The 14,448-nt window shown below is 41.6% G+C and overlaps 1 protein-coding gene and 1 long non-coding RNA gene across 2 annotated transcripts; both read right to left on the bottom strand.

The window, feature by feature from the left end:
• Window positions 1-1,094: 1,094 nt before the first annotated feature.
• On the bottom strand, window positions 1,095-1,938 carry LOC148593179 (uncharacterized). Its single transcript, XR_015913774.1, has 2 exons — window positions 1,676-1,938; window positions 1,095-1,185 (listed from the first exon to the last, which is right to left on the bottom strand). It is a non-coding gene; the product is annotated as an uncharacterized LOC148593179 (long non-coding RNA).
• Window positions 1,939-2,018: 80 nt separating this feature from the next.
• Window positions 2,019-9,913, bottom strand: LOC104575792 (SET-binding protein-like). The gene is made up of 2 exons (XM_010223140.2): window positions 9,749-9,913; window positions 2,019-2,679 (listed from the first exon to the last, which is right to left on the bottom strand). Exons 1-2 carry the CDS (start codon window positions 9,864-9,866, stop codon window positions 2,114-2,116), a joined length of 684 nt encoding a protein of 227 aa, XP_010221442.2. The 5' UTR covers window positions 9,867-9,913; the 3' UTR covers window positions 2,019-2,113.
• Window positions 9,914-14,448: the final 4,535 nt, after the last annotated feature.

Raw genomic sequence — 14,448 nt, 5'->3', positions numbered from 1 at the left:
GCGCAAATGAATTATGGTGAGCGATGCAAAACCCATTGGAAACGAGAGTCCGTGGTCCCTCTTGGTTTAAGGAAAGGGGACCTCAGGATTCGTTCCAGCCTTAAGAAAAGGTTGGAATGGGTTGCCCAGGTCCCCCAACCCTCAAATGCATTCAGTTTCCATAAGCTAAGGTGCTATCACAGAAGAAAAATCAGTCTCTACAAATAATGAGCTGTATGTTTACAGTGTCCCTTTCACACCATAGTCTTGATATGATTTCTTTGATTTCTTTTTTCTTTCTTTTTTTTTTTGTAAATAAATAACAGAATAGAAATGCAGTATTTTTTGTGGAGGCTTTTTTGTTGTCTTTTTTTTTTTTTTTTTTTTTAGTGTCGTGCTATTTGAAGTTTCCTTGGCAATAAGCCAGTTCAAAGATTTCTCAGAAAAGGGAATAACAGTTGGCTTGTGAATCATTGAGTAATTCCACTCTCTAGTCCCCTCCCTCCCATTTTAATATCCATCTTGCCGTGCCAGGTGTTGAGAGTACTGAAGGTCTTGAAAAAGAAATAAAATAAAGTTGAAAGTACCTATTTCAAATTTCAGCAACTGACTTTTTTTTTTTCTTCTTCTTTTTTTAAAAAAAAACATTGTTACTGCAATGGAATAGCTTCATGTTCAGTCTTTGCTTTCGTTCAACATTTTAATTGGGCTGTGGAAATGGAGCTTGGGGTGTTTTACCCAAGTTTGAACTGACCATTTAAAGAGACGATTTGTCACACACAGTTTGCATCCATGCAGACTGAGAGCTTTATAATTACATTATGTACAAAATTTTTTTTTTTTAGTTTATTAAGGCAACTACAACTTGGAGAACATGTCCAAAGTGGCATTAATACAATTGCAGTGGTGATACCTTTTGAACATTTTTATTTTTAGATAAGAACACTTATTCCTTTTTTTAAGAAATAATTGCCAAGAAAGGACCTATTTTCCATAGGGTTTTGTTTTCTATTTTTTTAAAACAATCTACTTTAGCTATTTTATTTAAAAGAACATATCAAGGCATTACTACCCAATGTAAATAATTCAGATCCTGGATTTCCCATCAATCCCACTGGGAATTGCAGGTGATAAGAACTGGTAGGTTTGGGCCCAGTCTTTTTACTCTATTTTTTTTCTGTCCTTTTTTTTTTCCTTTTTTCTTTTCTTTTTTTTTTGGTGATTTTGTCCATGTTTGCTATAACGCTATTCCCCAGAAGTGCCTTGCTGTTCTCTTCTCATATGTACCGAGCATCAAAACAACTTGGATGACAGATGACCCCTTTTTTCACATGCCATTGAAAACGCCAAGTTGTTTCACAGAAACATGCTATCGTAACCGGATATCCATGTACATCTTATTTTAAAAGCTATGATACTCCATCGATCCTTGGGTTAGCACTCGGATTGAGTGTGCGTGCATGTAAGGCTCTACTTCTCTATTGCCTATATTGCAGCTAGTTGTAACTAGGCAAGTAAATGAGAAAATATATATATATATATATATATATATATATATATAGGTCTAGCAGGAGTCAGGCATTTTGAGTTATGCTGCCCCAAAGCCTGGTAGGTATATAAAACTGGAAAAAAGAAAAAAAAAGATTATAATCAAGATCACAGTTGAGAAAATTACATTTTTTTCCTTTTTTTTTACAGTGATTTCTACTATGGTATGGTTACTCCTAATTTCACCTGGCCCACCAAATAGAATTGGAGTCGAGCATGCAGCTCTGTTGACAGTGTTCAGCTCACTGCGTGGATGACCTCCCGTTTCGGGGTACGGCATGAGAACAGCAACGCTGAGATGTGGATTAGTTTTTGGAAATTTGGCAAATCAAGATGATCTCACTGACTTTGACGCCCTACCCGCCCTCCGTGTCCCCACTCATCCAACCCCCGACCCTCGTCCCATGCCCCTTTTTTTGTCCTCAGGGTTGGTGCTGAAGCCAAGGAAGAAGAAGTTGTGAATTGCTGAGGGCTCTTGGCTGCTGCGCTTCTGGAGAGACAAGTGAGTCCAATGGTGCCGTGGGTGCCAAGTGGACCTTGTGCCTTCAGTCCGGGAGTGCCCTGCACTCGATGGGGTGCCTCGGCATTAGGGAAGGCCTTCACTCTTGCTCCCTCGGCCTTTCCGGTGCCGCTTCACCTTCACGTCCTCCTCCTCCTCCTGCAGGGACTTGCTTTTCCTCTTCCCGACTCGCGGCGTCCGAGGTGGAGGAAGAGGAGGAGGAGGGGGAGGTGGCAGGGGAGGTGGCAGAGGAGGTGGCAGAGGTGGCGTCTCTCGAGCCATGTGTATGACAGCCTCAATAGTAGCCATGATTGTGTCTTGGGTGGCTGCTTGTTCCAATAGTAAAGGATTCAGTGTTGAGCTCTGACCTCTTTTGCTGGGAAGGTCAATGCATTTTTCCAGAACGGGCATTTGGTCTCTGGAGTCTTCGTCGAACGAGAGAGGTTGCTTCCGGGGACGCCCTCTCCTCTTCTTGATGAAGTTATTGCCTGTCTTTGATTGTCTCTGTAGCCGCTTGGCTTTCAGGATTTTGTTCACGTGATCCAGGTTCTTCTTCGTGGACAAGATCTTGGTATAGTTGCACATCTTGCGCACCTCACACTGGATTGCTTCAATTTCACGGCGCTTGAACCTTTTCTTCAATGGTGGGCTGGCTGTTGGGAGACAAGGGCAGAAATAGGGATGGATGAGACAAAAGTGAATGGAAGAAACACTTCTCCCACTTTCAGTACCACCAAGACTAGCTGCTTTTAAGTATAGTAGGTTGAATATAACTATTAAAACTGGAGAAGCCATGGCCATTAGACAGGACTCTGCATAGAAAAGCAATTAAAAAAAATGAAGATTATTTACTACAGTCACAGAAGAATTGCTGTTACCTCCTTTTTTACTAGCCTAGATGAAAACACTTACAACTTTGACTATTAAATAGTCCTCAGAGAACGCTCTGCAGCTCTCTCCTCGTCTAAAGCAAGAGAGCTTTTCTGCTGCAGCGTTTTATTATGGTTTTCCTTCAACCTCACTTGCTTGTTTCTAAACCTCTGGTAGGAGGGAATAAAGGGCTGCTTAATATAGGTGTCATATTGGCTTACCAGACCATCTATTAAACCTTGTATACCCCTAATATAGACTCTGGACATGCTTCCTTGGTCTTTAGTACCCAACATGGACATCATTGAGTATAAAAAGGCTTTGTTACTGAAATGAGTGGACCCAGGCAAGCTCCGTGGCTCACCTCACCAGTGCTAAATTCATTGCCCCTGCTTGGGCTTCTTGAATGTCATCTCTGCAGATACTAGCTAAAACTACTCACTCATATAATCATCTTTAATGACCTCCAAAGAAAGCTTACTCCCAATTCAGATCACTGTAGTCGAGATCTGAATGAAGTCCAAGGCAGTTAAGTCTTCTGCCAAGGTCATGTTGTGAGTCATTGTCAGAGCTGGAAAGAGAACCCAACATTTCTTGGTTCCTGGTGCTTTGCTTAGGACACAAGACCTTGCTTGTTTTTCTTAAATTGTTTAATTGTTCTTTACTGAACGTGGCATCTGTTCAGAGCTCAGATTCTGCACATGGATTAGAAATAACTACCTCTCTGTGAGAGTGACAGACTGCATTAATTCTGCAATTGCAATAACTGGTGCTCCCTTTCACTCCTAACATATCCATTCTGTGCTGCTGGAAAAGAAATGATGGAGTTCAGAATTTCTTTTCAGTAAAGAATAAAACATTTGACTAAATTAACCTCAGCCCACATCTACTTGCAAACTTAATTTACACTTGACTGTCAAGCAGGCATTTGGGTTTGAAATCCTTTAAATTTCTGGAGCAGCCAGGATTTTGAGAAAGGTTCATTTGAGGGTTATCACTCTCTTCATGGCTAACAGCACAATCTTCTAGCAGCGGTTTAAAATAAAGTTGCTATTGTAGCATTTTCTGTAGATAACCAGGAGCCATCAAGTGGCAGAATCTCTCCTTGCTCACAGTGGGATATGACAGTTTCAGCATACAAACCTCCTTCACTGTCCTCCCCTTTTGGAGAACATAAATTATTGACTCTTATACCATCATGTTGCTTGGATTCAGCAAAGAGCTTGTGTAAACAAACCCAAGTTACAATGCAAGAAGTAGGAGTGAGTCATAAACAAAACACAGACATATGCTCTCTTATAAAGACCTGGATGGCCAACTTCCCAAAGTCTGTTTTTCATTAATTACAAAGCAAAATATGTTTTCCATATATAACCCACTCCCCCCACCCAAAAGGAAAATAAAAACCCATTTACAGTTTGTGATTAACAGAGGACAAAAGAGAAGAGGAATGCAGTCATTTTGGTACCAAAGAAAAAGAGAAAGGAAATGAAATATTGAAATTGCTAGGGAGAATATAATTAGTTGCACAAAATTCCTCTCAAGTAGGTCATCCCTAAAAAGTGCAGATTTAAGAGCCCTAAGGGCAAATGGCATCGAGTGAGCTATTTCTGTCGTCTGATCAAAAAGGTTAGATCTCTGTCACACAAAATAATTACTCTCATCCAGCCTCACTGGTGATTGACATACATTTTCCCAATATTTCCACCTCTAAGCAATTAACTCCTTTGAGTCCTACCTCCCCCCACTCTTCCCCAATCCTAAGAGTGGCTGTGGGTCTTGATTAAGAAATCAATTGATTAAGAAATCAATTATTTTTCACACACTTTATATTTGTTGTCCATATTTTGCATTTCATGGCTACATTTAGGGTACATTTTCCAGATTTTCTTTGCAAAGTCCACATGTTCAAGATGTATTTTTTTTTTCAGAAAACAAAGTTGAAATTTTTTGGCTCGTGGTGGAAATCTGACATGTGAGAATTTCAGCAAAAATAAAACACAAAAGGTCCATGGTGAAATCAGGAGATTTGGCATTAATCTTGTCTTTCAGCACAAACAAAATAAGCCAAAGGACAGGAAATGAATCTGAAAAGAAAAATTAGCCAACTATTTGCAAAGATTTTATGTCCTTACAAAGATCTATCAATATCTGCCATTTCTGCAGCTCGGTGTTAACATCCATCAATAGAGATCTAGTCAGTATGGGCAGTAGAAGGTGACTTGTTTTTCTAAAGTAGGAGCCTTTTGAGATGACCATGGAAACTCTTCTGAGACCCAGAGACTGGACAAGAAGGATGCATGTCTCCTATAAGGCCTCTGTCATATCAGCCAACCCCAATGGGTGTCTTAGACACCCAAATTTTCCAGGACATCCAGGCTTAGAAAACTGAATGGAGCCCAACAGCAGGTAGACAGTGACTGTGTTGAGCCAACATAGTTGTCCACTTTCTGCTGAACAGCCCAGTTCACCAAGATTAACCGACAGGAAGACAGTTATGTGTAGATGCCTACAATTAGTTGTAAATCTTTGAGCTTAATACCACTACCAGTGTCTTCTGTCATGATATTTAGATACTCTGACTTCTTTTAATGGAGCAAGAACACATCCCCTTCCCCTTTGGACCGAAACTTACTTTCTCATTTAACAAGAAGTTGTTCTGTACTGGTTTACTGCGCTATTTTTTCTTCTGTAAATGTTCTGGGCTGTATATTACTTTTTCAGGAAGCTTGTTAGAAACTACTAATAATGTTTTTGCCTTTCTACCAGCTAAGCCTCTGAACCCCCAAGCTTTAGAAAGTATTTGAACTGTGTTACATATTCTGTCAATGGTCATAATATATGTCTTGAAAAATTAATATCCTTTTAAATCAAGCTTTTTTGAAGGACATATTTGGAAAGCCAGTATTATTTTGCATTATAGTCAGGGACATCTGATTCTACATTTGGAGTGGAGAGACTGTGTGGAGTCTGATGCGTCTGCAGGGGGAAGATTTGATGAGGTGTGCATATGACAAAATATCAGGGAGATCTGCCAAAACAAACCACTATTGAAGTGAGAGCCATTAGGTGTTATCAACTCATCCAGAAGCTCTTGGTGAGCAATCTTTGATATAAAATATTCTGCTGTACTGCCATGTGATATACTGCTCAGCTTAAAAACAAACCTAAGTACTAATCTTTTCCATTTTATCCAGGCAGATCCTGCCCAGCCCTGGGCCCTACTTTGTCTTCATTGCTTTTAGGCTTTCTTGTTCTCTTCCTGTGCCTAGTTTAACTTTTGCACATGGGAGCCTTGACTTGGGAGGAAGAATTTTGTTTTGGTGGAAGTCATCTAAAAAGGACTAAAGAGGAGAGGGGGAATAGTAACACCCCATCTGTGCACAGGTAGATGAAGAGGAATATGATCCTAAAGAGATAAAACAAGAAACAGCCTCCCTATACTGGGGATGCATGGGGGTACCATGTTGCCTGGTGTGGAAGAATTGTTTGAATGAAGTGGGAAGTGAGAGAAGAACTAGGGCCTAACAGAAGTTTTGGCATTACAAAAGCTTGCTTGGGGTGATACACAGTTGCCACTTCCAGGATGGCTGGTGTGCACGGACTCAGCTCCTCCACAGTTCCCTAGGCAGCACAATCTGCCCTCCTCGCAGCTGCAAAGGGGAGTAACAGAGAATGGAGCGTAGTGAAGACACCGTGGCCAAACTGTTGCACTCCCTGTGCTAGGCCGCTGATAAACCGCACAATAGCTGTCCAGTGGGAGATATACGATAATATGTCCGGTGCTGAGCCAGCAAGGGTGGCAAATCGCTCCTTTCGGATGAACTTTTCCTGAACTTTGCTCATTATAAGCTCATTATAATGCCAAAACACACCTCCATCCTAAAAGTTACTCGCCTCCGAGGTACGACCACCCCTCACCAAGCATGCGCTCTAGATTTTCGATTGACTGTACCTTTAAATGAAAGCGAGAAACTTTTTCACCAATCAATAACAATATTAAGTATGACTCTAGTCACTCAAGCTCCACCTGAATGTAAAGAAAAGTATAAAAGGTGAACTAAGGATGAAAAGGTGGGGGGAAGAATCCATCGTAACTTCCCTCCCCTCCCCTCAGGTCAGGATGCTGCCTGAGGAGAGTCCTCGAGACTGAGAGCCCTCTCCCATCTTCTGGGGTGAGTGATGATTGCACATTTGTACATCAGAGCTAGCTAAAAACCCCACGCTCTAGTAGAGAATTTCCTGTACTGACACCTGAAACCTGCTTTGTAAATGTTGCATTTGAATAAATCATGCTGTTTGTGAACTCAACTACTTGTTTGGAGGAAGGACATCAGACCTACAGTTGACAGACTGTTCATGAATCCGATACTGCCAGAGTCGAGCTTATAGTTGATCACACTATTTGGGAACTCGATTCGCTCCTAGGAAGGTGATAGGACCTATGGTCCACAGACGTATTTGTGAATCCGATACTGATTTGATATCTCCTTCCCCCACCACCACTACCACTACAGCTTTCAAGCTGCAACATTTCACACCTGGGCACAGTTATCTCCCTATGCTTCCCCAGCCTGTAGTGCCTTGCACTATCTCCACAAAAGCCTGAGGCTATTTGGCACAGTTGTGAATGGAGTTTGCAACTACCTGAAGCATCACAGGCTCAATAAGAGCTCCTCTGAAACCTTGCTTGCTCTGTGAGCTTTCCCAACCATGGACATCTACCTACTTGCAGTGATTAGGCCATTTCCTCTCAGTGCAGCCTCATATAGAGACAGCTTAGATTTGACAATGAGGTGTGGGAAGAGACACCGTCTCATCTTCCCACCACAGGACCTGCTTGGAGACTTGGAAGGACAGAGAGAAGGAAGCCATAGCCTCCTGAAAATACAAGAATTAAAAAAAAAAAAAAAAAAAAAAAAAAAAAACAGTAAGAGCTCAACAAAAGTAGGAACTCAACTGTCAGCAAAAGACCGGCAAGAGAAAAATGCCTCCTGATTTTCCTCTTCCTCCACACAGAGGAGCCTTTTTGGAGATCTTTCTCTAAGTTCCCTAGAAAGCACTGGGAGAGTCTGGCCTCCCAGAATACCAGTAATTCAGCTAAGCCCCTTCAGATCTGGGCTGCTATCTGCAAGCAGGTGTGTGAGGCTTGCCCTGGGCTATTAGAGGCATGAACACTGCAGTACCTTCTGCAAATGCTGCATTTCGAATGCAGGCTGTGGAAACAAGATGTAAAACCACGCTCTGGTGCTTTACTCTGCTGCTTTCTCTCCAGCCCAGCCTTGGCACTTCCCCTCCATCCTTTCCTACCTCTGTATGCACAACCAACCTCACCTCACCGTCCCAAGTGAGTTGCAAGTATTGCAAACAAACCAGCAAGAGCCACCTTAGAATACAGCTTTGCACGATTAAAATAAGGCACATGAAGGACTGGAGTCCTGTGTTTCAGCCTCTCCTGAATGACCTACTGCAGCTCAGTCATGTTAAAAGAGGTGGCAAGCCCAGGTAGATCAGACTGCTTGGAGGTTCTCCCTTAGTCCCCTCATTTTATTTTTTGGTATATCCATAGCAGTAGACATCAATCTTCCTGCCTGTCATTCTAGATCCTTTCGGAGGTACCTGAGGCCACTCGCCAGAGCACTGTACAGAGAAGAGCGTTTGCTCAACAGCTGGGCTCAGTTTGTTGACTTGGTTTGGACAGAGACATTTTCAAAGAGCTCCCCATTAATTACAGGAAACCCGTAGCACTGTCCTGTTTTTCCATTAACACAGTTTTCTCTCAGTTTTCACTAAATTATTTCCACATCTGGGCTATAGATAGAGCAACAATTTAATTAGACTTCTGAAAATGGAAAGAATGAACTATGCAGTCAGGCATAGACTTTCATCTTGAAACCCATCGTAAAAAAAATGTGTGCTTTCATTCTCTGCCACATTAAAAATCTTAGCCCTTAGTTTATATATAGGAAGGTATTAAGGGGTAAACTGAGATTCCTATTTTTTTCTTGTATAAAAAATTATCTTTATAGAAGCCACTCTACAGCATGGATTTCTTGCTTTCACTAGTCAGGAAACTAGAGGAAACTCAAATGGAGTACACGGCAAGCACATTTCAGTTGCATAATTATATATGTAATAGTATAATTGAGTGATATGAGTAAATTTTTGGAGAATGCAGAAACAGAGGTTTGACAAGACCAAGAAACTGCTAATGGATCTCGTATGTAGGGTGATGTACTGAGGGTTCCCCATTCATTGGAAATTAAGACACAATGCAAGATTAATTTCTTTATCCGTGCTGAGAAAAGGCATGACAATGACTGAATGACTTGGCTCAATTTCTGACTGTATAAAGCTATCAGCTCTCTGATCTGATTCAAAATAGAAGCACAAAATACGAGTTGATTGAAAAAAAATGCTACTCTGGCTTATTTATTCCAATATATTTTAAATCACAGTTCATTGCACCAGACAATTTCGCATTTGCAAGACAGAATATTATGCTAAAATCATTGAAGTATGCAAAAAGAAATCTCTGCTGCTCTTTAGATATTCACTGTGTATTTGGCATGTTCATACTAAAGAGATAGAGACATTCAAAGAATCCCTGCTAGACCATAAGGCTTATGTACTTATTATTGCACAAATGGTAGTATGAGAATGAAATGGATTTGATATGTCAAGATATCATTACAATAAGAAAATATTAGAAAAATTACAGACTATCACATCAGATGATACACACATTTGCATACTCAGACACGACTACTCAAATCAGGAAGAGCCATGCAAGCATCCATGGAGTCAAGAAGATGGAGAATAAATAGAGGAGATGGAATAAAACAACATTACCTGCTTTGGATGTTGCTGATGATGAAGGTAGGAGAGAGAATACTGGGCTTGGCATTGCAACATTGTCAACAGCTGCTGGTTTCCTTCTGGTCATCATGTTACAGACAGAACCTTCCATTTTACTATGAAGTGAAGCCTGGTCTGCTTTTAAGTAGGGACCTGCAATTCCTGGGGAAGGAAACAAAATTTGGATGAACACTGGTAAAGTAACCTGAGAATATCTGCAAAAGGATAACCAGTTCCAGTCTTTATTGTACCAATATAATTCCATGTTTCCTAGTATATGTGCTTGGAATATGGTCTTAATACTAGCAAGGATCATGATTTTTGTTTGCTTTTAGTAATTTTGCTTCAGGATGTACCACCACTGATCTCTAAAAATACTGGTAAACCAACACAGTAATTCCGCATGACTGCTTTTTCTTCTCAAAGCACACACACACACACACACACACACACGTGTATAAAGTCAGGCCTGCTTCATATCTCTATTCAGTGGGATTGTCTATTTCTCATTCCCTGGGTGGTGTATTCTCCACACACTTACATACTTCTGCTCTACAATCACTTGGCTCAGCGGGTGTTTTGTCTGAGTAAGGAGCAGGCATCAGAAACAGCCTCAGCATGTAATTCCCTATCTAAAGGACATTATGCTTTCACTTGTTTTTTCGGAATCCCCTTTCTAATGAAAATTGACCTTGCAAGTCATCAAAGAGGTGGGAGAATATAAAAAAAGAAGAAAAAAAAAAAAAGGTTTGTCATACTTTTTTCTACCCACAGGTTCTGATGGAATAAGCATTATTCTTGCATGGATTACAGCATGGAACAAGCAAAAATGGTAGAAATTCTCATGTGATCTCAAAGTGATCACATTTCAGAAAAATAATAGTTATACACGAAGGGCTGGTAGATTCCTCCCTTGGTGATGTTTCACAAACCTTGTTATGATTTGAATCCATTTTGTTTGCTTGTAAATGTGGCAAGTTTCAACTGCTTGGGTTGAAGCTTGGTAACTATTAGCTAGCTGCATGTGTCTGCTATATCTGAATGTGCAACCAGTCATTCATATAAATATATATATATACATGTATATACACACACATATATATTTATACACATGTATATATTTATTGTGTATGTGTATACATATTGCATGTACATATGTAAGTATATGAATTTACCGAGAGGAAAGACAGCCAAAATGACTCAGTCATTTTTTAAAATAAAGCTATTTTTTTCCCCTATTTTAGATAATGCATCTTTATATAATGCCAGTAGCCTCAACTCTGCAGAGTCCCTCCAGCAGATACTGGGATTGTTGAAGTCTCCCATGAGAACTTGAAAGTAAGGCTTCTTCTGCTTGTCTGAAAAAGGCCTCATCTACTTCTTCCTCATCAGGTGGTCAATAGCAGACACCAGGCATGTTGAACATATTGGTCCACCTACTAATCCTGACCTATAAGTTCTCAAAAAGCTCCTCACCTGTACCTTGGCAGAGTTCCATGCATTCTAGTTGCTCTGTCACATAAAGGGCAACTGTCCCTCCTCTCCTATCCTAACTAAAGCCTTTATACATCCATCACAGCATTCATAGACCTATACTTCTCTTGTTTGCTCTCCTCTCTCTCTGAGCCACTTCAAAGTGGCAGCCAGTTGTGATGAAAAAGATGAGAGCTTCCCCGTAATGCTATCCTAGATGTTCTTCCTTATTTGTGTGCATATGCTGGAAGTGGACCTCTTTCAGCTCTGTTTTGATAATTAGGTGGTCTCTCCTGCCCACATCATCCTGCACCTTTTGATTGCCAATCTGGTCCACCACTTGCTCACTTGACTGTGGGCCATCATTCCCCTACTCTGCTGTTGCTACTTTAAAACTCTCCTCACCAGGTTGGCCAACATGTTAATAAAGGTGCTTTTGCCCCACATAGTCAGGTAGATCCTGTCTCTTCTTAGCAGTCTTCAGACCTCAAAGAGGGTCCTGTCATCATAAAAAACAAATTCTTCTTGCACAGCTGATGTTGGCAAGAAGTTATTGACCTACAGGATCCATCCACTCCTCCCCAGGTCATTCCCCCTCACTGGCAGGATTGAGAAGACTACCTGGGCTCTGACGCCCTTGGCCACTGCCTTCAGAACCATGTAGTCATGTGTGATACGCTCCAGGTCTCCTCTGGAAGGTCTCCCTGGTCAACAGGAATAGCTGACAGATTTCTTTAGAAGCTCCTACATCTCTCTAGAAGTCATGGACTCCTGCAGATATCCTCTCCCATCAGGAGCAGGTACCCTGAAGTTCCTCAAAGAGTTCCCTGATGTTTCCAGAAGCAGTTCCCAGAAGTCCAAGAAGATCTCGAAGCAAAACACAGAAACTGTGTTCTTAGTGGTTGCCTCTGTGGAAGAATTGTTTGAAAGCAGGAACTGAGAGGAAAACTAGGGACTAACAGAAGTTTTGGCGTTACAAAAGCTTGCTTGGGATGATACACAGTTGCCACTTCCAGGATGGTTGGTAGGCACGGACTCTGCTCCTCCATGGTTCCCTAGGCAGCACAATCATCTGTCATCCTAGCACTTGCAAAGGGCAGTAACGGAGGATGGAGCGAAGACACCGCGGCCAAACTCTGTTGCACTCCCTGTGCTGGGCCGCTGATAAGCCGCACAGTAGCTGTCCAATGGGAGATATACGATAACATGTCCAGTCCTGAGCCAGCAAAGGTGGCAAATCACTCCTTTCGCATGAACTTTGCTTGAACTTTGCTCATTATAATGTGAAAATCACACCTCCATCCCAAAAGGTACCCGCCTCCGAGGTACGACCACTCCTCACTGAGCATGCGCTCTAGATTTTCGATTGACTGTACCTTTAAATGAAAGTGAGAAACTTTTTCACCAATCAATAACAATATTAAGTATGACTCTAGTCACTCAAGCTCCACCTGAATGTAAAGAAAAGTATAAAAGGTGAACTAAGGATGAAAAGGAGGTGGGAAGAATCCATTGTAACTCCTGGGTCAGTCGACAGGCTGAGCCCCCTTCCCTCCCCTCGCGCTGGGACGCTGCCTGAGGAGACTAAGGAGTGAGGGGGGAAGAAACCATCATAAATTCTGGATCAGTTGATGCGCTGATCCCCCTTTCCTCCCCTTGCGTCGGGACGCCACCTGAGGAGACTCGAGACTGAGAGCCCTTTCCCATCTTCTGGGATGAGTGATGATTGCACATTTGTACATCAGAGCTAGCTAAAAACCCCACGCTCTAGTAGAGAATTTCCTGTACTGACATTCGAAACCTGCTTTGTAAATGTTGCATTTGAATAAATCATACTCTTTGTGAACTCAACTACTTGTTTGGAGGGAGGCGATCAGACTTACACTTGACAGACTGTTCGTGAATCCGATACTGCCAGAGTCGAGCTTATAGTTGATCACACTATTTGGGAACTTGATTCGCTCCTAGGAAGGCGATCAGACCTACAGTCCACAGACTGTTTGAATCCGATATTGATTTGATATCCCCTTCCCCCCCCCCCCCACCACTACCACTACAGCTTTCAAGCTGCAACATTTCACAGCCTCTGTTCATTGCACTCGACCTTTCTAGATATGAACTAACATTTCCTTCAGAGCTGCCATGAACTATGCTGCTTTATCCCTGCACATGAAATGTGAAATAACAGGGATCAGTTACTGGGATCAACAAGGATCAATTGACTATGGCCCCAGAAAATGTGGAAGAAGTCTCCACCAAACTCAAGCACAGAAGATCTGTGCTGGTGAGAGAAGTCTGAGCAACTGGGTAAACTGGAGTGGACCACTCTAAGATACAAGTCCTTACGAAAAGTCTTTGGACTTAATGGAGGAAAATGGGTCTGAAACAAAAAGGACCAACACAGGATTGCAGCAAAAGAGGTCATGGCTTGGTGGAGACGCGCAAAGGTGTCTCTGGCTATTAGATTCCACATTCTTATGGAGACTCAAATCAAGTATTAAATATCTCAAATCGTATCCATTCAACTTTAATCTCTCTCTGCTCTGTTCCTCTATTGCAAATGAGAACAATAATATACTCCTCAAGAGCAGTGCTGCGAAAATAAAATTATCAACATTCATGAAACATTCATCTACTCGTAGCAAGGCTTAGAAATGCAGAATAAATGAGACATGAGATCACACACTAAATAACGAGAGGAAAATCAAACTATCAAACAGCTATGCATTAGGCGAGTGCTATACATTGAATAAACCAGTGTCCCATAGAAAAACTGGGGGGGTTGACCAGGCAATTATGCATATGCGAACAAAGCACCATGGAACTGTGCTGCACAGAAAAGGAGCCAAATTAAGTTTTCATGAACTTGTAGTGCCACAATGGTATTTGTTCATGAACATAGTCCATGTTCAAGAAATGTGTGTACGTGGGTGTACACCTATACATACATGCATGTGCATGTGGTACATAATAATGCTAACACCCTCATAAATCCAACATCTGGCTCTAATGAAACTGGAGGGCCTATATGAAGAGCCATATGAAAACATGCAGCTGTAACCTGTTGACCTCTATTGATTAAAAAAAAAAGAAAAGAAAAAAAAGTCTCTTGAAGCTGGGCTTCAACATATCAAGGGACAGCCATTCATTTTTCAAAGGTAATCCCTCACAAACCGCTTATCCTCTCAAATCTCTACCTGCACACAATGTTTGCATTAGGG

This window comes from Tinamus guttatus, unplaced genomic scaffold (genome assembly GCF_059628265.1).
Source record: "Tinamus guttatus ecotype Peru unplaced genomic scaffold, ASM5962826v1 Tinamus_guttatus_pri_ptg000437l, whole genome shotgun sequence".
NCBI classification, from domain to species: Eukaryota; Metazoa; Chordata; class Aves; order Tinamiformes; family Tinamidae; genus Tinamus; species Tinamus guttatus.
Note: the sequence above shows the minus strand (reverse complement) of the source record. Positions and strands in the feature narration are given on the sequence as shown.